At 49.9% G+C, this 27,634-nt stretch overlaps 1 protein-coding gene and 1 long non-coding RNA gene across 3 annotated transcripts in view; one reads left to right on the plus strand and one right to left on the minus strand.

Moving 5' to 3' along the window:
• Positions 1-20,812, minus strand: part of COL26A1 (collagen type XXVI alpha 1 chain) — a 164,303-nt gene extending 143,491 nt beyond the window's left edge. Inside the window, exon 1 of one of the 2 annotated variants that reach the window (XM_005225215.5) lies at positions 20,077-20,812. In XM_005225215.5, coding sequence (XP_005225272.1) covers positions 20,077-20,234 — 158 coding nt within the window. In that variant the 5' untranslated portion in view covers positions 20,235-20,812. The remainder of the gene's footprint in view (positions 1-20,076) is intronic. The other variant, NM_001193154.1, reaches the window with a different exon arrangement.
• Positions 18,730-24,663, plus strand: LOC104970468 (uncharacterized). Its single transcript, XR_001495124.3, has 3 exons — positions 18,730-19,501; positions 21,182-21,272; positions 23,802-24,663. It is a non-coding gene; the product is annotated as an uncharacterized lncRNA (long non-coding RNA).
• Positions 24,664-27,634: the final 2,971 nt, after the last annotated feature.

Here is a 27,634-nt window from a genome sequence, read left to right on the forward strand (position 1 = left end):
GGCTGGGGGTGCAGGCAGGAGGAAATGGGTGTTAGTGTCTAGGGGGTGTACAATTTCCGTCCTGCAAGATGAAAAGGGTCTGGAGACGGATGGCATTGATGGTTGCACAATAATGTGAATCCACTTAATGCTGCTGAACTGTACACTTAAATGTGGTTAAGGTCGTAAGTTTTAAGTTGTGTGAATTCTATCACAATATGAAGAATTAAAAATTCAAAACCTAAAAAAGGAGCTATAAATGATTTCTTTCTTTCTGCTTTTCCATATTTCCCAAATGATCTATGATAAATATAATCAGGGGGAAAAAAATAAACCTTTTTTGAAAGAAGATGTGTCAGGTTCCTTTCACCTAAACATCTGTGTTGGCCACCAGAGCCCCAACCCCTGCTGCTCCCAGGCCTGCCAGGCCCCAGGCTTCCATCAGCTCTCTCTACCTGACACCAACATTTGGTTTCCATTCTCAACTCTTCACATAATTCTTGGAGATCGGCTCCTGCCGGTTTCGGGTCCAGCGGAAAGAAAGCAGCCCTTGGGAGGGTCAGCTTGCATCCCATGGGGGTGCATTTGGCTGGGCCAGCCCTGAGCTGTCTTGCCCAGACACCCCCTGAACCCCCAGAGCCCATCCATCCTGCCGGGCTACCCACCCACTGTCAGCGGGGCAGGCGAATTTCCTGGTGTGTGGTAACCCAAGCCCCTCTCCGCTCCCCACGGGCATGGCCCAGGCTCTGTTATTAATCTTGGGGCAGATCCTATGTCCAAAGCTGAGACAGCTGTCCCCACGTGCAGCTGCCCCAGGCCTGCAGGCAGACAACTTCCAGCCCTCCCACCTCCCTGCCAACAGCCAGGCAGGGAATTGATCTTTTTCCTGCCAAACCCCTTGCTCATGCAACGCCTGGACCCTCACACCGCATCAGAGTCCACCGGGCCCCTCTGTTCACTCCCTGGTTCATTCCAGGCTAGAATGTAACTCCGGGATCCTGAGTTCCAGAGAGACTTAAACTTCTCAGCCTGGAAAGTAAACACTGCAATGTCCAAGTTGGGCCTGCCACGGTTGAATCAATGCTCAGCCATGGGTTACTTGCTGGGGCAGACAAAGCCATCAAGGATGGAGCTCCTGACCCCAAGAGGCTCACAGCCCAGTTGCAGAACAAGAGCATGAAATAAGAAAAAAGCAAGTCAGACAGGACCTGGGGAAAACAGCCCACGGCAGACACGTGGCCAGGTGCTCCGCTATCCAGAAGGCATCACGACCCACCCCAGGGGCCACTGTTCACATTAGATTCCAAGCAGAAGACACAGCTCTGATTCAAACTCATTGAAAGCTTCCACAGGAACTGGTTAGGTCCCATCTCACAGATGTGTAAATTGATGCAAGGTAACTGGAACTTGCCCACAGCTAGATGAGGAGCCGAGATTCTGACATCAATTTGCCTTTCTCCAAAGTACTGAGTATTAGGTCTATGCTTTTAGGACCATCCACCACAGTCCAACTTGGCTGAAACTTTATAAACTGACCTGCCCAATTACTCACAGATGGCTGATGCCCACCCAGCCTGACCTATTTGGCTTTATCACCTATTTCTGACTCTAAATGGACAGATTCCAGGAATATTGTGATAACCAAGGCAGACAATCCCAGGCTCCTGGAAGCTTCCCTGCTAGGGCATGCCAAGATCTGAGGCATTGATGATTTGGCCTTCTGTATTACCTGAGACACAGTTGTGACTCAGTCTTATCTGTCCCTGTGATTTCATCACCAATGGGCATGGAGGGACCAGAGTTGGCACACACAGCCAGCCCCCAGTCCATATGAAGCAACTGGACAGGGACTAAAATACAGCTGGCATCGTTCTGTAAGAGAATGTCGTGCCAGTCTGAAACACTGCTTTCTGGCCCTTAGGAACACCTGAGGTTTGGGGCAGGGGGAGTGGACATCATCTACCTGGGATACCTGTGTGGAAGGACATAGGTTCATGTTCTTGCCTCTGTTAATCAAGATGGCCTTTGGTTTTCCTTTTAACCAAATTTCCTAGCACAGGACAAGTTGGGCAGGGGAAGGGAGGAATTCACACACTCTCCACCCCCAGCTCAGCATTCACCTCCTCGCCCGTTTCAAACAGATGCTGGCTTTGTTAGAGAGAAAGAGATAGACCAAACAGGAGCTGCCAGTTCACAGCCTAGGACCAGGGCTGTCTGCAGGAAGGATAAGTTGTTGCTGATGGGGGAGGAAAGGACAGATGGGTGATTATGGCAGAATAATTTAGCCTCAAATCAGAATGATTGACCCTATAAGGAGTCGAGAAACCACAGTCCATTATTAGGCTGTTTGTTTAATAAATGGGGGGATGGAGGGGAGGGAAAGGTAGGTGAATCCTAGGTCCTCTGACTCCAAAATATTCTACCTATAAACCGAGAGGTGAGGCGAATATATCATCATCTTTGTAGACAAGGAGGAGAAGAGGGAGCAGAGAAGATGGTTCTGGCTGAGATCAAAACACAGCCCACTTTCTTTTCTCTCTCCTCAGAGCCCTCTACCTCATCATCCTTCATAAGAAAGATGAAACCCCATTCTTCCTGCTCAACCAACATGCTGACTTACACAATGACCAACACACAAATACACACACGAACACATTGGAAGACAACAGGGTTCTCTACCTCAAAGATCCTAGAGAACCACCTGAAAACCCATTAAAACATGTTTCAATACCTGAAGGTATCAGTGTTTAAAACCAACCTGCTCCAAATCAAGTTTTCCTATTTGCCAGATATAAACATTTACAAGCGTCAGGGAACAAACAGAACACATTCATGACAGCAATAAAAACTACAAAATGCCTAGGAATAAATCTAACAAGGTCTGGATAAATGGAGCAGTGTTCCTTATTCCTGAAAAACATGTCATATTATAAACATTGAATTCTATTAATCCACTAAGTCAACACAGTCTAGATCAAAACCCCAACAGCATGTTTTATAGAACAGACAAGATGATTCTAAAATTCACCCAAAAGAAAAATGTGCAACACATGCTAAGAATATTTTGATAAAGATGAACAGTGAAAGAGCAATTGCTCTACCAACTAACAAAACAATGAATAAAGATACAGTAATTAAAATAGTGCGATTTCTGGCACCAGATCAGATTAAGAGTTCAGGAAGAAAAAAAAAAAGCTGTGTATATAGCGAAATTTAGTATGCAATTTTAAAAAAAGGCATTTCAAATAATTGGGGACAGATGGGTTATTCAGTAGAAGTGTAAGGGGAGATTTGGGGGGGAAAAAAACTAAAGTTTAAATCCCTACCTCACAACCTATGTAAAAACTTAGGTGGGAAGTCATGTCTTTATCACAACTCTTCCCACAAGGCTGAGTCTTAACAGGCTTTTGAAGCTCAAAGACACTCAATCTTAATACTGTCTGAAATCTAGGATCAATACAACTCTCCAAGGCTCCAATTGTCTGTTGTACCATTCCCTTTTCATTTTCATTTGTGTGGTGGGGAGCAAAATAATGCCCAGTCCCCAAAAATGTACTTATCTTAACCCTGGGAACCTGCAAATACGTTATCTCACGTGGTGAAAGAGACTTTGCAGTTGTGATGAAATTGAGGATCTTGAAGTGGGGAGCTGAGCCTCAGTTATCCGGGTGGGCCCGACCTAATCACAAGGGTGTTATAAAACGAAGGCAGGAGGATTAGAACCAGAGAGAGGGGCTGGAGAATGCCCGTTGAAGACGGAGGAAGGAGCCAGAAGTCAAGGAATGCCGGAAGCCTCTAGAACTGAAGCAGGAGGCAGAGGGGCCCCAGCCCCACCACTACCACCAGCATAAAGCCATCGGAGATTCACTCCCTGTGGCCTGAAACTCCAAGATGGGAACAGCAGGACAGCTAAGGGAGGCGGTGGGCCCCGCCCAGACCACGTACTTCTCATTCTCCAAGTCAGGAGATCTCCCCAACCACACATACGCAGAAAAGGCTTCTTGGAGGTCAAAAGGGGAGTGATGCCAAGGCATGTCCTACCCAGACGCCTTTTTGGTAAAATCCATCTTAGCTAACAGACGCATGCGCACACATGGTGGGATCCTGAGACGAACCAAATATGGGTTGTGAACCAGGCAAATCAAAATGATTGGCCAAAGGAAAACTGGAAGAAATGCCCCATAAAAGTAATGCCAACTGCCATGAGAGCACAACTCAGCAACTCTCTCTGAATCCACCCATGCGTCCATGCACACGTGCTGTACTTGTTTTCCCTTTTAATAAATACTTTACCTGTTTCACCACTTTTTGTCTTTGTGGGAATTCTTTTCTGCAAAGTCCAAGAACCAGGACCCTTGTCACTGACCACTGCTCTAGTGGTTAAGATTTGGCATTCTCAGCACCTCAACCCAGCCTCAGTCTTTGGCTAGGAATCTGAGCCCTGCTCCAAGGTGCTGCAGGCTGAGGCCACCTGAGATCAGAAACTGGAAAAAGCAAGGAAATGGATTCTTTTCCAGAAGGACCAATCCTGCGAATACCTTTCATCCCAGTGAGACCCACTTCAGATGTCTAACCTTGAGAACTGTAAGGTAATACATTTGGGCTGTTTTAAGTCACAAAGTTCACGGTCAATTGTTACACCAACCGTAAGAAACAAGTACAGCTTGCAAAGTGGTTAGTCCTTTCCTGGATGCTGTCTGAAATCTGGGCACTCTGCAAGAACCTAGAGATACAGCAGGGACTCCTGTCCTCAGAGGACTTATAGTATTGGACAGCTATTAACTAATTATCAATCAATTAATTATAGGATTGACTTACAGTTATCATGAGATTCTAAGTATGAGAGTAAGCTCTGAGGGCATTTAACAAAAGGTCCTAACCTTACCTTGAGGGGGAGGCAGCAAAAGGTTCCCTGAAGATGTGATGTTTAAGCTGATCTCCAAGCTTTGAGCAGGAACTAACTAGGCTAAGAGAAAGCAAAGACTGGTCAAGGCAGCGCAAAGGCCCCGGGGCAGGAAGCAGCTTGAGACTAAAGGGTAGCCAGAGATGAGCAGAGTGCCCAGAGAGACAAGAAGCAGGCTAGGCGGGGTCACACTGTGCTCCCTCCAAGCCCCTGATACAGGGGTCTCTCCCATTTGTTCAGCTGCCTCTCCAGGAAGGCACATGTTCATACTTCTTACATGAAGACTTTCAGGATCTGAGCTAATTGTTATCATCACCCAAAGGACAAAAGAGAGAAGGAGCCTGGCAAAGCCCGAAGAGACCCAGGAACTCATGACCCCCCAAATAGAGGGTGTCTGGGCAGCTTGAGACCTCTCAGGAGGGAGAATCAGCCACATAGCCAAGTCCATCAGAGAGGGGCAGGAAGAGGTACGTGCTGACTCCCCAGATAAGCCCTTGCAGGAATGACAAAAATGTCAGAAGCCAGAGGCAGCTGGTGGGGGTACAGACAGCTGGAGCCAAATCAGAAGGAAACTGCCACCCTTCTCCCCAAAGGCCCTGGCGCCTCCGGGGGCCAGCAGCAGTGGCCGGGTCAGTGGGCAGCCTGCAGCCTGCAGCAGGGCAGGATTCCAGAAGCTACCTTCTGGGGAAGAGGAAAGCCCGAGCCTTCACAAGGGCTCCAAAGCAGAGCAGCCCTTCAGCTGGGCCTCCCTGAGTGCTAGGAACTAGGGCGCTTCCCGGTAAATGCCACAGAGTCCCATACCTTCCAGAATGAGGAAAGGGGAGGGGACCATACTTTCAAAGACAAAAGATGTTTCCACTACAAACCGCAGCCAGGCATGGCTGCAAACATCACGTGGGTGCACACGCACGCGCGTGCACACACACACACACAGGTAAACATCCATCCTTCTGCAAGTGTTGGTGCCCCTGGTCTTATTCCGAGGGTGGACTTGGGCCAGACGGAGCTGCAGAGCTGGGGCCCTCGGCCAGCAAGCAGGCCACACTGAGTAATAATTAGTCTGCATATTTCACAAACACGTTCCTCATTTGATCTCAGCCCAATCTATTAGTTTCACGTTACACGTGAGGCACTGAGTCCATGAAGGGAAGGGCCGGCTTGACTGTGGATCCCCTGGTCCCCTCTCCCCCATCCTGGGGCCACATGAGGCCCTCTCAGCTGTCACATTCCCAGGACACGAAGCTCCTCAGAACTCCTCTGCCTCTGACTCACCATGGGCATCTCCGGACCCCAGACCCTCCAACCTGCTCCCCAATCATATTCCAAGGGCGACCCTCAGTGCTCACTCCCCACCAGTGGCTGAGGTTCTGCTGGGAGTGAGGATGGGCCCCCATCCTTCACTCTTGGCCGTGAAGACCTGAGCGGGGTCTAAGGGATTCAGAAAAACCAACTGGCCTCTCCCTTCTGTATTTCTCTGGCTCCCCTACAGCACCAGTAGGGGCAACTGCAGGGTGAGGTTGCAAATGACTCCCAGAAAGAGGGCCTCTGCAAAAGCTGGAAGCTACCATAACCACTGAGGCATTTAACCTTGACCCACTAGGCCAGCCTTCCCCAAAGCATAGCATCTGGGACCCCACCCAAACAACATGCTCCCCAAAAAGGATCTGCTGGCCATAGATGTCTGTAAACCCCCGCTTCTTCCCAACCTCTGCAAGGCCCAGCAGCCCGCTGCCCACTCTGGGAAAGCCTTTATCACTTCATGGGGCGGCACAGAGTGTTTACTAGATATTGTTCCAAGCCCTTTGTGAATATAAACTCACCGAAGCCCCAGAACGACCTGAGGAGGGAAACACTGTGATTGTGCTCATTTTACAGATATGGAGACTGAGGCACAGAGAGGTCAGATGACTCGGTCAGAGCCACCCAGAGCCAGAATTCAGAGCCAGGCTGCCTGGCTTCAGAGCCTGCTCTTTACGCCCTCCCTCATTCTGAAGGAAACTCTCAAGTTTGGTTCACAAGCACTTCCCAGGCTGCTTCTCATAACTTCCATTAACACCTGACAGAACAAGCTTGGCAACGTCACTACGGGCGGCAGGGGAGCTGGCAGAGGCCAGCAGTCAGCGTGGCCAGCTCTGACCTTCCCACCCATCACTCTGGAGGTGGCTAGGGGTGGGGCAGACGGAGGCCCAGGAGGAGGGGGCCCCCCTGCCTCTCACCCGAGTGTTACAGAATTAACCTGGACTGGATCCAGCTCCTCTCAAGGTGGTCTCGTCAAGGCCACCAAAGAACCATTTCGACCCTGGGATGTTTCTGGGAGGCAGGGCAAGGAAGAACCAGGCAAGGAGGCTGGGGACTCCCTGATTCTTCAGAGAAGAGAACCGTGTTCTGTGTGTCTCCTACCCAAGGATCCGCTGCAGGATTCCCGAAAATCCTCTAACAGTTAGTTATTGTTACTCGATTCCCCTGCCCCAGGCAGAGTTGGTCCGTGTCCAGCTCGCACACTCGAAGCGGCAATGAAGTGTCGGACCAGTTCAAGCCAAGAGAAGCCTGGAGTCGTGTTCTTATTGCCATAGGAATTGTTTCTCTGGGAATGGATTTTAAAATAACAGAAAGGCTGGCGGGGTGGGGGGATGCGGCGGAGGGTGCGGGGGGCAGAGGGGACAGCGAGATGGAGGGCAAGGAGATGCAGAAAATCCGGGGGTCTGAGGGGAAGGCCTCACCAGATATTCACATTCAGCCCATTCTGTGTGATTTCCACCCACTCCTACTTCAAAGCTGGCTCAGATGGTAAAGAATCTGCCTGCAGTGCAGGAGACCTAGGTTGGATCCCTGGGTTGAGAAGATCCCCTGGAGAAGAGATTGGCAACCCATTCCAATATTCTTGCCTGGAGAATCCCATGGACAGAGGATCCTGGCGGGCTACTGTCCCTGAGGTCGCAAAGAGTTGGACACGACTGAGTGACTAACACTTTCACTTTTCACTTTCCTACTTCAAAGGAAGAAGCAGGACCCCCTAAAGCAGGGTCACCTTTGTGGCCCCCCTAAACACAGCTTCTAGAGCTGCTCGGTGGGGGCAAAGCGCAGACAAGGACCTCACGCCAGGACCTCTTAGAATGGCAGAGCTGCACGGGGGCAGAGGCCACCCCCTCAGCTTCCCGGAGGACAGAGGTCAAGCCGCTTGTTCATTCACTTGCTCAAAAGGCAACCGTGGAACACCTGACACACGCAAGCCTGCCCTTGATGTTAAAAATACAAGTATTTGACAAAAACACAAGGTGTGTGAACACCATGCCGTGTTGCTTTTCAAAGCTGAGAATACACCGTGGAGCCTCTGCCAGGTTCCAGGGAGCCAAAGAGCCAGCTACCAGCCTCCCTCGGGCTCTGGGCAAGGCCAGGAGCTCGAGGCTACAATCTGCTCCCGCTGGTCCTCCGTCCACCGAGGGGCTCGATGCTGCCAGCCGCACAGACTCTGAGCACTCCTGTCTCAACTGCATCCCTACCGCCCCAGCCCTGTTTCGGGGTTCCTTACACAGTCCGTTAGCTGCTCCTCTCCTCTGGCTCTCTTTCTTCTGTCCCGTCTCCTCCACACCAGTAAAGCTGGCATGGGACCCACTGTGACCAAGTCTTGTTACAAAGCCCAGGTTCCTTAGGGTGGAAGAAAAGAGGCTTCGCCTTCAGATTCTGAAAGGCCTCATCTGCCCCACACTCCCAGCCCTCAGGCAGCTGCTTTGTCGCCTGAAACGCCCTTCCCAGTCACCTCTGCTCACCCTACAAGACCCACTTCAAAGGTGACTCTTCTCAAAAGACCTTGGCATGTAGCCTTGGTCCACCAGGCCAGCGTCTCCCAAGGTGTAGAGTCTGGAATGGGCTTCCCCGATGACTCAAGTAGTTAAGAATCCGACTGCATTGCAGGAGACACGGGTTCAATCCCTGGTTGGGGAAGATCCCCTGGAGGAGGGCATGGCAACCCACTCAGGTATTCTTGCCTGGGAAATCCCATGGACAGAGAAACCTGGTGGGCCACAGACCATGGGGTGGCAAAGAGTCAGACACGACTGAGGACGCACACACAAGCAGAGTCTGGAACATCATCTCAGCCAAAGGATTCTATGGCTTCCTAGGTTTGTGAAACCCCCCCTTCTTGGCACTCTTTGCAAGCTTAGCACACTACACTTCACAAGCATGAACAGAATGTTTATGACATATTTCTCAAAGCACTTTTAATTTTCACTCATCTAAGCCTACAACAACCTTACAAAGTAGATCACCCCCATTTTACAGAGGAGAAAACTTAGACATAAAGATGCCCAAACACCCATACACCTAGCTTCCCTAAATGGGTACTTGCTCATATGCCCCTTGCCTACCTGACCCACTTCGCACACATCTGTGTCACAGCAAGTTCCACTGCTTGCTCTGGGGGCTTCCCCAGCCAGCCTCTGAACTCATCAAGGGCAGAGGCTAAGTCTCAATCAGCAGTCATCTCACTACCCCGGCACTAAGCGTGCAGTGGGTGCTTGTTAGTAACTGTTTGAAGGTAAGGCTCCAGGCACCGTGGATCCAGTGGCAGGGACGAGGCCCATGAGCAGGCAGAAAGGACCATCCACTCACTCCTGTGGAATCAGCAGAGAGCCTCTCCCATACCAGGCTCAGGGCAGAGAGCCCCTGCCCCCAAGGCTCAGCCCCCAGCTCCAGCCTGCTGACTGACCCCGACCATGGACTGAGAAGGGTGGGTGATTAAACTCCCAGCTTGGATAAGCTCACGTGGGTCAGGGGCAGACAGCCCGGGCTCGGGGCACGGGCTGGCTCACAACCAGTCAGAGCTATGCTCGGAAGGAAACAGGTAAGAGAAATGATTCTATCTTCAGGAAAGGAGAACGGGAAGTGAATTCTTAGTACAAAGCCCATAGGCAACCACAGATACAGGAGGCACAGGAAACTGCCCAAAGAGAGGGAACAGAGCAATCCTGGAAGACTTCCTGAAGGAGGGGGGTTTGTGACCGCCCTAGAAGAGGGTGGAGCCAGGATATGGGGTAGGAAGTGGACAGGACAAGCACCTCAGCTCAGCAGAAACAAGAAAGAGACTTCAGAGTCAGAGATGAGCCTAGAGGATGAGGCACAGGAACTGGGAAGAGGGCGGGTGGGAAGCCAAAAGACCCCTGCATTTGCCTAGAGCAAGGGGTCTCTCATTGCAGGTCCTAAGTCAGAGGGCCTGTGGAATCAATTTTCTGAGTCTTGGCAAGCATTTTTTTATGAACTAGATAGAATACAATAAAAAAGAAAGGATTACATATGGTAATAGTAAGCACGATTTTGTGAAACTTATTTCAAGGGTGAGTGTGTGTGTGTGTGTGTGTAAGTGCACACGCACAGACTCACGCACCATATAAAAGGTATTTCCTACTATGGGTCATGATGAAAGAATCTCAAAAAAAAACTCTGTTCTCCATGCAGTGCTCCTCAAACCTGGCTGCATCAAAGAAAAGAAAAAAAAAAAAAAAAACACTTGGGGAGGCCATTAGATACAGCTCTCCAGGCCTTAGACTTCCTGAGTCTGCATGGGTCTGGTTATCCAATTCTTCAGTCTCCCCAGTTCATCCTGATGAGCCATTCAGTGCCCTGCTGTTTAGGGGATGCTGTATCGAAGACCAGCTAAATAATCTGTGGGACACAGTGCAAACTGAAGTTACGGGAGCCCTCGTTCAAAAAGCTGGATCAGTAAAGGTAGTATCTGTCTCTCTCCTTCTCAACCTGTCATTTGCTTAGTGTTTCGCGTGTGTTCCTTTATGCACAGAGATCCTCGTGGTTAGCAAGGGCAGACCCCTCCCTGCAACTCCACGGGGTGTAAGTGCACACACACGCCACCCTTCCCGCTGGCCAGTGGGCTGTAGCATCACTCAGGTCAGGGGCAGGGAAGTCAAACCAGGCATCTCCCCCTCCCAAGGGCCCATTTTCATAAGGCGGATGGGCACCCTTCCAGGGTATTACTGTCTCTCCCCAGGACATGCCAGGATCAGGGTGGCCAGAGGCTCTGCCCTGCTGAGTCACCCGCTGAGCACACTATGGCACTGCCAGTCCAAGGCAGGAACTACAGCTGCCATGCCCCACTCCAGGGTGCCACAGGGTGCACGCACCCAATCCCAGCCCTCTCAGAGCGCACATCCAGGCTCCAGCCAGAGGCAGAGGGTGGGCAGTGGTCACTGGGCAGGGGTGGAGAGAGGGAGGCCAGATGGACCTGGGGTGCCAGAGGGTGGGGAGTGAGTAGCGGAGAACAAACACCAGGGAGGTGGTGGGAGGTGTTGAGAGGTGGGTCATGGTCAACGCTAAGGATCAAGTCCCTGGTGTGTCACGGTCCCATCAGACTTCTCTTATAGAGCACGCATTCAAGGCTATGAGTATTGAGAAGTGGGAGACAGTACTGGGAGACAAAGCACTGAACTCCAAGTGTGGACCCTGCTGAGCACTGCATCTTGGCCCCTGCACAGGTCCAAGGGCCCTGCCTGGGAAGCCGGGCAGAGGGAGGCAGGTGGGAGGCCCGGAGGAAGAAGGAAGAAATAGCCCGGGGCCAGCACTGTCAGCATATCAGGGTCAGACCCTTTCCAAAATCTTGACTGGCCAGAGAGTTTCTAAATGGAAAACCAAAAGCAGTCGCAAGTTCTGAACTCCATCCTGTCACTTCTTAGCACAGTGTGAAAATCGGTAAAAGCTCTGAAGGTCAGGCCAGAATACAGATGTGTTTCTAAAGGAGCCAGAACAAAATCCCTATGAGCCACCTTGGATCCTCCTTCCCCGAAGCTCCCCGTCATCTCTGGAAGGGATCTCTTCATCCCCAGCTACTGCGTGTCCCATGCCACTCGCCTGCAAAGTGACCCCCGGCAGGACCTGCATCCACTCTGAATTCATAGCCTCAGTGGGTCCTTGGTGGATACAATCTGGTTCACTCCACACAACTGGCAGGGACCAACTCTTCCTAACCCTGGGCCAGGCCCCCAACAGGCAGGTGATGTCCCCTCTGGTCCTCACAGTCTAACAGGAGACCGGGAACATCTGGACACAGATGGCTTAGCTCAGTCACTGTGAACTTTTGTGGCCATGGTCTTCTGGGGAAAGGCCATCCAACTTTTGAGGATTTGGGGTACACGCATCCTTGCTCCTTCCCCAAGACTCACTCCACATCCCCCTAAAACTGCCTTAAACCTGGGCAAGAGGAGCCCCATCCTAGGCAGTAAGCTATTGCGGCCCCAATCTGGCCCCTTCTGGCCACATTCCCACCCCACAGGGCAAGGAGACCATGGGGTTGAGGGGATATGACCCCCAGAGCCCACAGCCCCCCGAGAGCAAGTGTGGGTACCCAGGGGTCCAGAACTCCCTCCCCAGACACACTCAGGCAGGAGATATGGCCAGGTGGCAGTGGTTGGGTGAGGAGCGGGTGGTGGGCTGGACGGGAGTGTCCAGGGTGTGTGGGTGAGGCTGGACCAGGGCAAGCTGTCCGGGGCACAAGGAGGGAAGAGAAGGGGGGTTATTCCTGCACTGCCAAGTCCCTGCACAAAATTCACGGAGGCAAGATTTCTAAAAGTGAGCCTCAACCCCCCACCCCCAGGTCATTAGGAGGGTGTGTTTGTCAAGGTCAGTGACAGAATTTATTTTAATAGTTTATAGTGTTAGACCCTCAGTGTCCAACTCTTTGCAATCCCATGGACTGTAGCCCGCTAGGCTCCTCTGTCCATGGGATTCTCCAGGCAAGAATACTGGAGTGGGTAGCCCTTCCTTTTTCCAGGGGATCTTCCTGACCCAGGGATCAAACCCAGGTCTCCTGCATTGCAGGCAGATTCTTTACCATCTGAGCCACCAGGGAAGCCCACTATATCTTTTAAACATTTAAACATACAATGTTCAGCTTTCCATCTGTGACCTCACAAATGTGAGGGGTGGGCAGAACTGACAGGTCGTATTGGCCAGGGAAGGCTGTTTTCATCCCCTCCCCAAGGCCATTTTGACCCAGCATCACTGAAGTGTCATCTTCAAACACACCCCCAAGAAAAACCTTCTGATGGGAATACAAAACAGTATAACTTCTATGATACTATCTGGCAGAATTATGCATGTATTTACCTTCTCACTCTGAAAGCCCACATTTTAAAATGTATCTTAAAGAGGCATCGGCAAAAATATGAAATGAAGGGCTTCCCTAGTGGCTCAGTGGTAAGGAATCCACCCGCCCACGCAGGAGACACAGGTTCGATCCCTGGTCCGTGAAGATTCCACGTGCCGAGGAGGTACTAAGCCCGTGCCTTAGGGCTTGGGAGCCACAACGACTGAGTCCACACACCCTACAGCTTGTGCTCCGCATCTAGAGAAGCCACCATAATGAGAAGTCCTCGCCCTACAACTCAAGGGTAGCCTCCGCTCGCCGCAAGTAGAGAAAAGCCTGTGCGGCAATGAAGACCCAGCACGGCCAAAAACAGAGCTTTTGAAAAAAAATTTTAAATATGAAATGAATAACTCACAAGGCTATTTACTGTGGCATTACATGCGACACAAAAGGTTAGAATAACACAATGTCTATTAGTAGGGGACTCGCTGAAAAAAACTAAGTCATTGGCACCACCAGGACTATAGAGCTACAAAAATGAATGCAGGCGAGATGAACATTCTGGAGACGGATGGGGGTGACAGGTAGACAACACTCAATGTATTTAATACCACTGAACTCCATACGTAAAGATGGTTAAGATTGTAAATTTTATGGTTGATGTAGCTAAAAAAAATTTTAACCACAAAGTTTTAAATTGTGAAAAACAAAATGAATGCAGAAAGCTACCTATGCCTTGATCTACAGCAATCTCCACAGTCCATCGTGAAACAACAAAGCTAAGTGCCTCTGTATAAGACTTAGTTGCTCAGTCGTGTCCTACTCTTTGTCACCCCATGGACTATAGCCCACCAGGCTCCTCTGTCCATGGGGATTTCCAAGCAAGAATACTGGAGTGGGTTGCCATTTTCTTCACCGGGGGATCTTCCTGACCCAGGGATTGAATCCTCGTCTCCCACAAGTCTCCTGCATTGCAGGCAGATTTGTTTTACCACTGAGCCGGGGGGAAGCCCTATAATCAACAAAACCTTAAACAAGGAGAATGCTAGCAAGGCCTAGTTTCTTCAAAATGAATTGAGAAGAAAAGAGAGAGGAGGAAGTGGGAACCTGTAGACAGCAGTATTCTGGTGGAGGTTTAAAACCCAATTCTCCAGGAGAAAAAAAAGTCATGTCCACCAGTACTAGTCAGCTTGGGCTGCCTTATCAAAATGCCACAGACTGAGTGGCTTAGACTCTAGACATTTATTTCTCAGATCTGGAGGCTGGGAAGTCCAAGATCAAGGTGCCAATTCAATTCCCGATAAGGACTATCTTTTTGGCTTGCGGACAGCCGACTCTGGGGTCTACACATGGGAAGGGAGAGTGAGAGAGGACACTCTAATCTCTCTTCCTCTTCTTATAAGGACACCATTCCCATCATGGGGACCCGACCCTCATGACCTCATCTAAATCTTCATCTTCATAATTATCTTCCAAAGGCCCCATCTCTAAATGCCATCACACCGAAAGTTAGGGTTTCAATATATGAATTGGGGGGGTGGAGGGAACATAAACATTCAATCCATAACACATGATCTAACAAGATCCACCAGACCAACTATGAAGCATTCTTACCCTCCCCCACTCTCCCAAATAAAAGATCCTTAAATCTAATCAAACTTTCACACCTAATCTCTAATATAGATGAGATACAGGGGATAGTGGATCAAATTATTTATACCACTTGGGAGTAGCCAGCCAAATCTAGAACTTGGGATCCTACAGGACAACTGGCCTTCTTCACCAAGTTAATGGCAGAAGGGGAAAAGCCTTCTTTTAAAGAAGAGGATGATTTTGGTCACTGCCTCCTGTTAGAACCGGACATGGAACAACTGACTGGTTCAAAACTGCAAAAGGAGTATATTGTCAGCCTCCTTATTTAACTTATATGCAGAGTACATCATGCCAAATGCTGGGCTGGGTGAATCACAAGCTGGAATCGAGATTGCCAGGAGAAATATCAACTTCACATAGGCAAATGATCCCACTCTAATGGAAGAAAGTGAAGAGGAACTAAAGAGTCTCTTGATGACTGTGAAAGAGGAGAGTGAAAAAGCTGATTTGAAACTCAACATTAAAAAAACTAAGATCATGGCATTCGGTCCCATTACTTCATGACAAACAGAAGCGGGGAAAAGTGGAAGCAGTGACAGATTTTATTTTCTTGGGCTTTGAAATCACTGCGGATGGTGACTGCAGCCATGAAATTAGAAGATGTTTGCTCCTTGGAAGAAAAGCTATGACAAACCTAGACAGCATATTAAAAGGCAGAGACATCACTTTGTTGACAAAAGCCCATCTAGTCAAAGCTATGGTTTTTCCAGTAGTCATGTACGGATATGAGAGTTGGTCCGTAAAAAAGGCTGAATGCCGAAGAACTGATGCTTTTGAGTTGTGGTGCTGGAGAAGACTCTTGAGAGTCCCTTGGACAGCAATGGAATCAAACAGGTCAATTCTAAAGGAAATTAACCCTGAATATTCATTGGAAAAACTGTTGCTGAAGTTGAAGCTCCAATACTTTGACCACCTGATGTGAAGAGTCGACTCATTAGAAAAGATCCTGATCCTGGGAAAGACTGAACCCAAAGGAGAAGGGCGTGGCAGAGCATGAGCTGGTTAGAGAGCATCACTAACTCAATGGACATGAATTGAGCGAACTCCAGGAGACAGTGGAAGACAGAGGAGCCTGGCATGCTGCAATCCATGACCTCGAAAACAGTTAGCTATGACTTAGTGACTAAATAACAACAACAAAGAAGAGGTTCTGTCTCTCAGTCCTGTCCGACCCTCTCTGACCCCATGGACTGCCACACGCCAGGCTTCCCTGCCAAAAAAATTAAGACAAAAGAAGCAGTGAAGACAGTTGGTCCATGGGAAGCCTTCCTCCTCCTACCACCATTTTCCAGAGCAGTGAATTCCAAAGTATCTGAGAATTCCTCTTTAGACTTTGGCATTCCACGTTGATTTCCTTCAGGATTAACTGGTTTGATCTCCTTGCAGTCCAAGGAACTCTCGAGAGTCTTCTCCAGCACCACAATTCAAAAGCATCAATTCTTCGGCGCTCAGCCTTCTTTATGGACCAACTCTCACATTCATACATGACTACTGGAAAAACCATAGCTTTGACTATCCGGACCTTTGAGTATACGGAGCAATTACTCCTCAAGGTTGGAAGATCAGACCTACTTTTTTAACCATCCATTAGCTTACTGTATAACCTGTAAACATTCAGCCCTGCAGCATGTGGTCTCCCTTTGTCCTCAAGCCTCACACCCTGTACAGGAGGAACAGGTTTACAGAACAAGCCATTCTCCAGGGCAGAAGCAAAAGCAACTCTGTCCCTCACCCCTGCCCATGATCCCACCCTGTGGGTGTATTCATTCCTTCCTCTGCTTAAAATCTGGGCAGATCTTCACCACTCTTCTGGTTTCTCTTAGCAGAACCTTCTCACTCCAAGAATTAATATTAAAACTCTTATTCAAATTAAAACCTCTCCCTCCCCAGCTGAGAACTGTGCACCCAGAATGGGGTGGAGGGGCCCTTTCTCTGGTTTTCACTCCTCATGCTCTGATCACTCACTGCTGTGTTCGGCCCTTTAGAGTTGGATACAGAGATGAGCAGGTGATAACAGATGAGACGTCTGATCACCATCTGTGAAAGGGAGGGAGGGAATGATCGGGGGAGGGAGGCAGGAAGAAGACTGAAATACACAAGCTGATGGCTCACAGGGTAAAGAAACCACCTGCCGAGCCAGAGACCTGGGTTCAATCCCTGAGTTGGGAAGATACCCTGGAGAATGGAACAGGTACCCACTCCAGTATCCTGGCCTGGAGAATTCTTGAACTGTATAGCCCTTGGGGTCACGAAGAGGGAGACATGACTGAGCGACTTTCACTTTCACTTCAAAGAGCTTCACCAGTGTGTTAGCCTTATTCAGGTCCAATGGAAGGACTAGGGTGTGGAGCTGGGGGCTCCATCCTTATGCAAGCCTCCCGGTCAATTAATGTCACATTTCCCCTTAGCTTTTACTTGGCATCTGAACCCTTTGTGGCTGACAAAAGTCATTAGTGGCCCAAACACAGGGCTGCAAGATTTTACTGGAAATGGGTCTCTAAGGAATTGATGTCCTCTTCTTTCTGCCAAAATAGCTTCATCAGGGGGCCCACGCTGGGCTTGTGATGGAGGTGTCCAGAGCAGAGCACCGCTGCATAAAAAGCAAGATGCACCCAAAACATGTCAGACCCAGATGCCCAGTCCAGGAGGGCAGGCACAGGCACATTCACACACAGAGAAAAGAGAACACAGGACCAATAACCGTGAAATAAGAGAAGACCATTTGTCAAGAAACAGTGCTGTCACCCTGCCCATCAACTGAAACCAAGCCACTGTAAACATACGTATGGAGCCAAGCAGAGGCCAACGCTGTGAAGAACCCAGTGCCAAACGCTGTCCCCAAGCCTTCTGCTTCTAGAGTGAATCAGACTCAGGAACGTGTGACACCAGCCCACAACTCGCCCAGACCCGAATCTAGTGCCTGCAGTGCCCACGCAGGCCTTCGGGTGGAAAGGCTCAGCCAGGCTCCAAAGCAACTATCTCAACCTGCCCCAAGCCTCCTCAACACCTCCCAGTATCCCATTTGGAAACCCATTTTCCACCCATTCATCCAGTTCCTCCCTGAACATAATACACCTTCTCCCTGCTCCCATCCTGGTGGAAAGAGTTCTGTGAGATGACATTTGTTTGGGACTCTTTTTATTGGTGCCAAAACCATCCTTTCCAAATTATCTCTGGAAGTCCCCGAGTTCCAATCTACCAAATGCCAGAACCCACATCCCCCATTCACTGGCTCCCTGCATGGAGTTCCCATCTGGTCCCTCTCAGCACGCACAGTCCAGGCTGCAGGAGCCTTTTACATCTCCCCTCCCCACCCCCAACACACACACACACACACACACACACACACATACACTTTTGAACTACAAAAGTAATACACGGGTATATGCTCCTTGTAAAATATGCAAACAAGACACAAGCAGACAGAGCGGGGGCGAAGGTGGAGGGAATGGGAGTTCTCTTTCACTCTCTCTTCTGACCTGGTCAAGCCCAGGTCTCTCCATATGGGAAACTGCCAAAAATGGTTTCCTACCAACTTGATATGCGCTCCCCAGGTCGCACAGTGGTAAAGGATCCACCTGCCAAAGCAGGAGACACAGGAGAAATGGGTTCAATCCCTGGGTCGGGAAAATCCCCTGGAGGAGGAAATGGCAATCCACTCCAGTATTCTTGCCTGAAAAAATCCCATGGACAGAGGAGCCTGACAGGCTACAGTCCATGGAGTCGCAAAGAGTCAGACATGACTGAGCACACACAGTATTATTATTACCAACTGTATACATATATATATATATATATATATATACACATACATCTACATATAGATTGAATTTTTCATAAGTGAGAGATCTTAAATGTATCATTTTTCAACTTGAAAAACTTAGATTTTAAAATATTCTCCTATGCAAGTGTGCATTTTCCACACTACTCTGGGTGTTTGGAGAATAGTACTAATAGAAGCCTTGGGGGAGCATTTCCAAACAAAATGAAGGAAATAAAATTGCATGCAAAATATTCCAGAAGTACTTTTATATGCTCTTCTGAGAACCGCTTGAACCAGCCATGCAGTGTACCGACACAAAGCATCCCGGTCTCCTCAATACAAGGCACTGCAGGAATTCGCCTTGGTCGCCCTGCCAGGCTTTGGTAAACACCAGGGAGCACAAAAGAACCGGGACCTGTCGCTTCTTGCCTTGCTGCGTAAACGATAAGCCCCGCGGTACCCTAGAAAGCACAGGATTTGGAGAAAGAAGACAGGAGGTGAGTCCTGAGTTGCCACTGAACCTGGGGACCTCTCTCGGAGCCCATGTTCCCTCGGTTAAAGAAAAGACAATATTATACTCTAATCGCTAACCCTGGGGTGGTTTTAGGATCAAAAGAGACGGGTGGCACCAACGCAGGATGTATTCAAGAACGGTAACACAGCTGTGTGAGTCGTAATTACTATTAAATGGGAAAGGCTAAATTCCGGCGAGTTGCGCAAACGAAAAGACTTGGCAACTTCTACTCGCGGGCTCACGCGTTTTCTGGGGGGATTCAATCACGGATTGAGGAGACGCTGCCCGAACCGTCCTGGGGTGGCCAGCGCGCCACCTGCCGGCAGAGGAGGTGGCCGCGGGTGGGTCCCGGCACCGCGGGCTCGGGGACCCAGCTCCCTCTCCCAGGCCGCCGCGGACTCTTGCGATCCGAGCCGGGTTCCCGTTCCCCGGTGGCTGGGGAGCCGCAGCCCAGGCTGCTCCGCGGGCCCAGCCCCAAAGGCCGGATGGAGTCGCCCCTCTGGTGTCTCTGGCGGCCGGCGTGCGAGTAGGGGGCCCGGATGCAAGGCCTTGGCGTCGCGGGAACCTGCTCCCCAACACAAAGCCGCGGCCGCGCAGGTGAGCGCGGCGGAGCCACGTGAGCCGGTGAACTTGCAGGAACTGGGCCACCGAGCCCCAGCCAACCACGGTCGCCCCACTCCGCGCACCCCCGCCGCAGGTTTGAGCTGCCTTCGCTCGGATTCGGGAGCCGAAGGGGCGAAGGTTCGGAGAGCAAGGAAACGAAGGGGGGTGGGCGCGGCCAGAGACCACCCCAGTCTCAGCCCCGCACCTCCGGTCCCCAGGCCCCGCGCCCTCAGCCCCCACAGTCTGTGCCCCTAGCACGCGATCACCCTTGTCTTCACCCCCCAGTCGTCGACCGTCCTGCGCCCCCAGCCCCCAATCCCACCCTCCCAAGCCCCAGACTCCACCTCCGCGCCCCCAGCCCCGGACCGCCCGGAGTCCCCAGGCCCCCTGTTCTCAACCACCCGGCGTCCCCAGCCCCGGCCGCCCGCGCCCCCACCCCCCAACCCCATGATCTGCAGCCCCTAAGCCCCCACCCCCGCGCGCCTCCAGACCCGGGCTTCCCCAAATCCCCCGGGCCCGCCGCCCGCACCCTCACCCCACCCCCCGCCCCCCACCCGCCGGCTACTCACCGGCGGCCCCCGTAGCCGCTGCCGGGGGAGCCGGCGCCCGGGTCAGGATAGGCGTGCTGCTGCAGGGCCGCGGCCGGGAAGGGGTAGAGGAAGCCGGTGGCCAACGCCGACCCGCAGAGGCAGCAGCACGCCCAGGGCAGGAGCAGAGCCAGCTTCATCTTGCGCGGCCGCCCGCGGGGACCCGGAGTCCCGGGCGGGAGGACGGTCGGGAGCGCACCGGCGGCCCCCGCCGGAGCCGAGCTAGCGCGCCGACGAGCGAGCGGAGCCCGGGTCCGAGCTGGAAGTGCCTGGGGGGCGCCCACGCCTCTCAGGGCCGCCTTTTCAAATTCGGCGAGGTGGGCTCTGCGCCGTCAAAGGGGGCGTGGGGCTTTCTCATTAACCCTCGGCAGTCCGGGGCCGAGGAGGCGCCAGTGGAGGCCGAGTCGGGGGAGAGGGTGTTCCTGCTCCGCTAGGGGTCCCGGGACCCGCGCGCCCCAAAAGCCAGACCTTGTGCCTGGGTCCTTGCACACAAGCTCCTTAGAAACCTCCCAACCAAACCTTCAGGTCGCAGACCTTCTGGAGCACCCACCCTGTTCCTGGCATGCTCTCCTGGGCAGTGTGTTTTAATCCCTACAACATGGTTGTCTGTATTAGGTGGTGCCAGTCCCATCTTTCAGAGGTACAAACTGATGCTCAAAAAAGTTAGGCAGGAAAGATACACGCTCCTTGTCCAAGGCTCTTTGAACTAAATCGTTTCGCATCCAGATGTCTGCAGAATCATCTCCCATTTTTACCTCCAGACTCTGTCACCTGCCAGCTGTCTAAGCCAAGAAGATACTTCGGAGGAAGGAGGCATTCCGTATGGGGTGCAAAGTTGTCCCTAGACTCACAGATTTGTGAAGCATCATATCTGGGAAGGAGCTGGGGGAAGACGTGATACAATCCCACCTTTTACAGGTGTGAGAACTGGGTCCCCCAGATCACACACTGAGCCCAAGACCAGCCTGACCCCAAGTTGGTGTTTTCTGGACCACGTTATCCCCTCGGGGCTTGTACCAGCATAAAGGGCCAGTGGGAGCTGAAATCCAGCCTGTGCCCCACTCCCCAGGTTGACATCTTTTTCCAGTTCTCCCCACAGCATCCTAGGGGCTGGCAGAGGCCCTGAAGCTGACTCTAAGCCTGCTAACAGTGGGAAGCTCCTAGTTCCTAAAATGCAGGTAGGACTGGAGAGAAGCCATCAAGAATGGAAATGCTTGGTGGACTGTGACCCATTTTATAGAAGAACTGTGGGATTGTTGTTAGAAGAAGAACAGGAAGATGCTGTTGAAAATGTGGAGGGAAAGCCCAGGTTCCATGGCTCTTACCCTCCTGTTACATATCTCAGTGTGTATCCATATATACAATTCCCATATGTACCTTCTTGAGGGCTTCCCTCATAGCTCAGTCAGTAAAGAATCTGCCTGCAATGCAGGAGACCCGGGTTCAATTCCTGGGTTGGGAAGATCCTCTGGAGAAGGAAATGGCAACCCACTCCAGTATTCTCGCCTGGAGAATCCCATGGACAGAGGAGCTTGGTGGGCTACAGCCCAAGGGATGGCAAGAGTCAGACACAACTTAGCGACTAAACCACCACCACCACCACACTCTCATGAGTACAAGCCCCAAGATTTCATATCCAGTCCTCTTCACCCTTTCCCTAAACCGCCCATCCTTATCCACTCAATTCCCTCGAATCCTGCCTGGGCTTTTTGTCTTATTTTCTTTTTTTACTATTTCAGTTCAATTCAGTTCAGTCACTCAATCGTGTTCAACTCTTGGCGACCCCATGGACTGCAGCTCGCCAGGCTTCCCTGTCCATCTCCAACTTCTGGAGTCTACTCAAACTCATGTCCATCATGTCAGTGATGCCATCCAACCATCTCATCCTCTGTCGTCCCCTTCTCCTCCCACCTTTGATCTTTCCCAGCATCAGGGTCTTTTCCAATGAGTTGGTTCTTCGAATCAGGTGGCCAAAGTATTGAAGTTTCAGCTTCAGCATCAGTCCTTTCAATGAATATTCAGGACTGATTTCCTTTAGGATGGACTGGTTGGATCTCCTTGCAGTTCAAGGGACTCTCAAGAGTCTTCTCTAACACCATAGTTCAAAAGCATCAATTCTTTGGTGCTCAGCTTTCTTTATAATCCAACTCACACCCATACATGACTACTGGAAAAACCATAGCTTTGACTAGATGGACCTTTGTTGGTAAAGTAATGTCTCTGCTTTTTAATATGCTGTCTAGGTTGGTTATAGCTTTTCTTCCAAGGAGCAAACGTCTTTTAATTTCATGGCCGCACTCACCATCTGTAGTGATTTTGGAGCCCCAAAAAATGAATAAGATTTTAAATCTACTCTCTGTTTCATTGTTTCCCCATCTATTTGCCATGAAGTGATGGGACTGGATGCCATGATCTTAGTTTTCTGAATGTTGAGCTTTAAGCCAACTTTTTCACTCTCCTCTTTCACTGTCATCAAGACACTCTTTAGTTCTTCACTTTCTGCCATAAGGGTGGTGTCATCTGCATATATGAGGTTATTGATATTTCCCCCAGAAATCTTGATTCCAGCTTGTGCTTCATCCAGCCCAGCATTTCTCATGATGTACTCTGCATATAAGTTAAATAAGCAGGGTGACAATATACAGCCTTGACGTATTCCTTTCCCGATTTGGAACCAGTCTGTTGTTCCATGTCCAATTCTAACTGTTGCTTCTTGACCTGCATGCAGATTTATTTTTTAATTTCCTTGGCTGTATCAGGTCCTACTTGTGGCACATGAGCTTCTCTAGTTATGGCACACGGGCTTAGTTGCCCTGCACTTGTGGGCTCTTAATTCCCCGACTAGGAATCAAACCCATGTCCCCTGTATTGGAAGGTGGATTCTTAACACTGGACCACCAGGGAAGTCCCATGCCTCAGCCTTTCAAATGGGACTTCCACACTTCCCAAGTCCGGAGTTTCCACCTAGGAATAAGGATGCATAGAGTCCATCTCCGAGTGGACAGCCCCCTAATGGGAAACATCACTTGGACCGAGGACCACTTTCTTCATCTTGCCCTCCATCCCTTTCTCAAGGCCTAAAAGATCTGGAGAATTTGGGTTATCAGGGGATGCTCAGTGCCTCCCCCAAAAGGAATCTGGACTGTGTTCCTTGGGCTGTTTTCCAACACCCAATAAATGATGAGGTCATCCCTCCCCCCGCCAGGAATTTGTGAGCATCTGTCTTCTTCCTCTCCCTCCTTCACTTGCATAATGAGACCTTAAAGACCAGAGGAATTCCATGTTGCTATAAATTGGCTTTATTCTGTAGGCATTGCAGTAGAGGAACAAGAGTTCACTTTTTATCTTAAACTCATTTTTCCAGTGCCATGGGCGGCACCTAAGCTAGAGGGACCAAGGAGAGGAAGGGATAACACTCTTCCATAACTGCAGATTCTTTTAGAATGAAAAGCTTTAGGGAAAGAATTAATACATCCCAGAAACTTCAGAACTAAGGAGGTTGGTTGAGTTTGGTCCTCTATTTCACCTATAAGACAAAAAGTTCACTCTGGCCCCGTGAATGTATATTGAGAAACTTCTGCATGCCCAGCACTCGGCTGGGTGCAGTGCATGCTCTAAGAGAAGCGAGTAACATATTTTTCACCCTCAGGGTGCTTACATTATTTTTTAGGAAGAGTTAAAATAACTTTTTTTTTTTCCTTCAACAGCATGGACTTCCCTGGTGGTCTAGTGGTTAAGAATCTGCCTGCTAATGCAGAGGACACAGATTCAATTCCTAGTCCAGGAAGATCCCACATGCCACGGAGCAACTAAGCCCATGTGCCTAGAGCCCGTGCTCCGCAACAAGAGAAGCCACCACGATGAGAAGCCCATGCACCGCAACTAGAGAGGAGCCCCCACCCGCAGCAACTAATGAAAGCCACGAGCAGCAACGAAGATCCAGCACCGCCTTGAGTAAATAAATAGCTTTGTTTAAACCAGCCGGAAGTCTGGACAAATGCTCTGATAACAAAAGGAGATTCCATTTAGAGGGCAAGGGATAAAAATGCAAAGATGCCAAAACTCAAGAAAAGAAATGTGATATCACAGGTCACTCAGACCCAGAAGCCCCAGGTCTGCTCCTGGTGTCCCTGCTGACTTGCTGGGTGACCTAGAGTAAACCCCTTCCCTCTCTGGTCCTTCATTTGGAAAATGAAGAGTGGACTGGCTCGTTTCTAAAGTCTTTTCCAGTACCCGCCCCCGCCTCCAAAGAGGGCATGGGAGCCAAGAGAATGGAGAAGAATTCTCCATTCTTAGAATGTGTGGTATCACATGGAATATGTAGTATCACATTCTAATCCCTCCCTCACCTCCAGAGGACACCAGGTAATAGGGTTCAATTCCAAAGGGTTCCAGCTGTGTGACCTTGGACAAGTTACTTAACCTCTCTGAGCTTCTACATCTGTAAAATCAGAATAACAGTACCCAATGTATGGGTTTGGTAAAATAATTCAGTGAATTATTCACACACAGTTCTTGGAATCATGTGCCTGATGCATTGTAATGTTCAATAAATGTTAATGGTTATTATTTGCAGAGCTTTGGTGAGGGATTAAAATTAAACTATGCCCCCCTCTTCCCTTCTCAAACCCCCAAGTGGGCTCATAACCCAGGAGCGCTGGGAGCTTTCTTAGAAGAATCTGGAGCCTGGGATAAATCTGGTATATCTTTCTCTGTGGTCAATAATTTAAAGCAAAACTTCATTTTAAAACAAATACAGGAACATCATTGAGTAGAATGTGCCATTTGCATTATTTTTCAAGATTAAACATAATTGGGGGTGGCGGCAAGAGTGGGGAAGTTTGAGCAGCCCTGAAATAAAGGGGCTTCTGGTGTCCTCAGAAAGATCCAGGGACTCCTCAGATTCTAGCCACCCCAACATGTCTCTGGTTCACACTCCACACAAGTACTCATCTCTGTATTTCTAAACTATGCCCACGGCACTCACTGAATACGTGTTAAAGCCTCACGAGAGGCAGAAGCCACTGTTCCCAAGAGTCCAAGAAGTCAAGCATTAAAGCCTTGGAGTTGGTATCCAGCTCGTACTGCTGGCTCCCTCTCCCTAGTTCCGTGGCAATCTTGGGGCATCACCTAGCCCCTCCCCCCAGGACCTCAATAAAATGGAAACTGGACAGATAAGGGTCATCAGGGTGCCACTGAGCCCTTAACTCCTTGACCACTCACCACAACTCTGACACAGACCATCAGGCTTCTCATAATCTCCCCATTTTTCATATGAGGAGAAGAGAGAAGTGATTTGTCTGTGATTTTGTGCTCTCTCGCCGGTCTGCAAGTTCAAAAGACCCTTAGAAACGGGCTTGTTTGTACAAAGAGGGATCAGATTTCTTGGTGGAAGTAGACAAGCCCCCCAACACACACACATACACACACACCCTCGAGAAGTGGGCTCCTCTGCAACTGTTTCCAGGCCTTTCTGATAAGAAAATATCAGTCAGCATCCTCTTGGGCAGACAAAAAGCAGATATTCGCTTCTGCTGAAGTCAGCAAAAAGACCAACTGAACAGAGAAGTAAATACTCATCAAGCTGAAGCCAAGGTAAATATTGACCTTCTGGCATGATAAATCCTCCTGTTAATCTAAAACAGAAATCTCCCCTCCCCCACCAGTCCCCTTCTAGGACACGAATCCTGTAATTCTCCCAGAAGTTCAGGGAAGCAGTGGTAGAGACCGGCTGGTTTTCATACTGATTGCTCCAACAGCCCTCCCTCCCAGCTGTTCCAGATCCCAGACCGGCACAGGAGCGGGCTGGATTGACTCAAGGTGGCTATACAGTCGCAACAAAGGGGCTTCTTTGTTTTGTTCCAAGCTCTCTGTACTTGGCCAGGGGCAAAATACGAGCAGAGCATGGGTAGAATGGAAGATGCTGACTCTGTTTTCTTCTTTACCTGGACACCCGTAAAATTCCACCCACTCCCATAAAACGGAACACCTCCTTGCTCAGCATACATACAAGTGTAAGCTTACCGGTTTCCCTAAACACTGGCAGTGAAACAGACATTTAGGAGACAACCGCAGCCATCTAGGTCTTTTCAGCATTGTTAACATTCACATATGGCTTTAGCAAGTCAACTCTCTCTGTGTTCTCTTATGAGGAATAAAAAAAAAATAATCAAACACACAAAGACAACAGCAAATTAGATGGCTACCACAGTAGCCCAGGATCTTAAACAAACACAAGTTTGAAAGGGGAAAAAGTAGTATTAAAAGTGAAAGTTAGGTCTTCCCTGGTGGTCCAGTGGTTAAGACTCCACACTTCCACTGCAAGGAAGCGCGGGTCCCATCCCTGGTCCACATGCCACCGTGCAGTGCAGCAAAAAAAAAAAAAAAAAAAAGCAAAACCTAAAATACACTTCCCTAGTGAGCAACTAACACAACAGCAACAACAAAACACTTAAAAACATGGAGTCTGCCCAGCTGCCAAAGGCCCAAGTCAAATATGGTGATAAAAAGAAACCATGGACTAAGATAGATACAGCTAAATAAATGCTCCCCTAAAAACTTAATGAGATTGTGTGTGTGTGTGTGTGTGTGTGTGTATGTGCTCAGTCGTGTCCAACTCTTTGCAATCCCATGGACTCTAGCCCTCCAAGCTTCTCTGTCCATGAGGATTCTCCAGGCAAGAATACTGGAGTGGGTTGCCATGCCCTCCTCCAGGGGATCTTCCCAACTCAGGGATTGAATCTGGGTCTCCCACATTGCAGGCAGATTCTTTACCATCTGAGCCACCAGGGGAGCCCCCTTTAATGAGATTACTAGGTGAAAAAATGAAGAAAGGAAATGTCTTAGTTTGTCTCCAGTCAGTCCTAATGGAAATCAACCCTGACTATTCATTGGAAAGACTGTTGCTGAAGCTGAAACTCCAATACTTTGGCCATCTGATGCAAAGAGCTGACTCATTGGAAAAGACCCTGATGCTGGGAAAGATTGATGGCAAGAGGAGAACAGGGCAACAGAGGATGAGATGTTGGATGGCATCACCAACTCAATGAACCTGAACTTGAGCAAACTCTAGGAGAAGTGAAGGAAGCCTGGCATGCAGCAGTCCATGGGGTCATAAAGAGTCAGACATGACTGAGCAACTGAACATCAGCAATGTGATGGTATTTAGAGGTGGAGCCTTTGGGAGGTGATTAGGTCATGAGGGTGGAGCCCTCATAAATGGGATTAGTGCCCTAATAAAGAGACCCCAGAGAGTTCCCTCCCCTCTTTGGCCATGTGAGGACACAGCAAGACGATGACCCTCTATGAATCAAGAATCAGGGCCTCACCAGACACCAAATCTGCTATCTCCTAAATCTTGGACTTCCTAGCCTCCAGAAACCATGAGAAATATGCTTCTGTTGCTTGTAAACCCACCTAAATTCATGGTATTATCTCAGCACAAATGAACAAAGACACTCTTCCCTCCTCACCCAGTCTCCTCCTGGTGAGCGTTCTTCAGGACACAGCTCTTCACCAAATCCCCCAACTAGGATTGATA

Source organism: Bos taurus, chromosome 25, assembly GCF_002263795.3.
Source record: "Bos taurus isolate L1 Dominette 01449 registration number 42190680 breed Hereford chromosome 25, ARS-UCD2.0, whole genome shotgun sequence".
NCBI lineage: Eukaryota > Metazoa > Chordata > Mammalia > Artiodactyla > Bovidae > Bos > Bos taurus.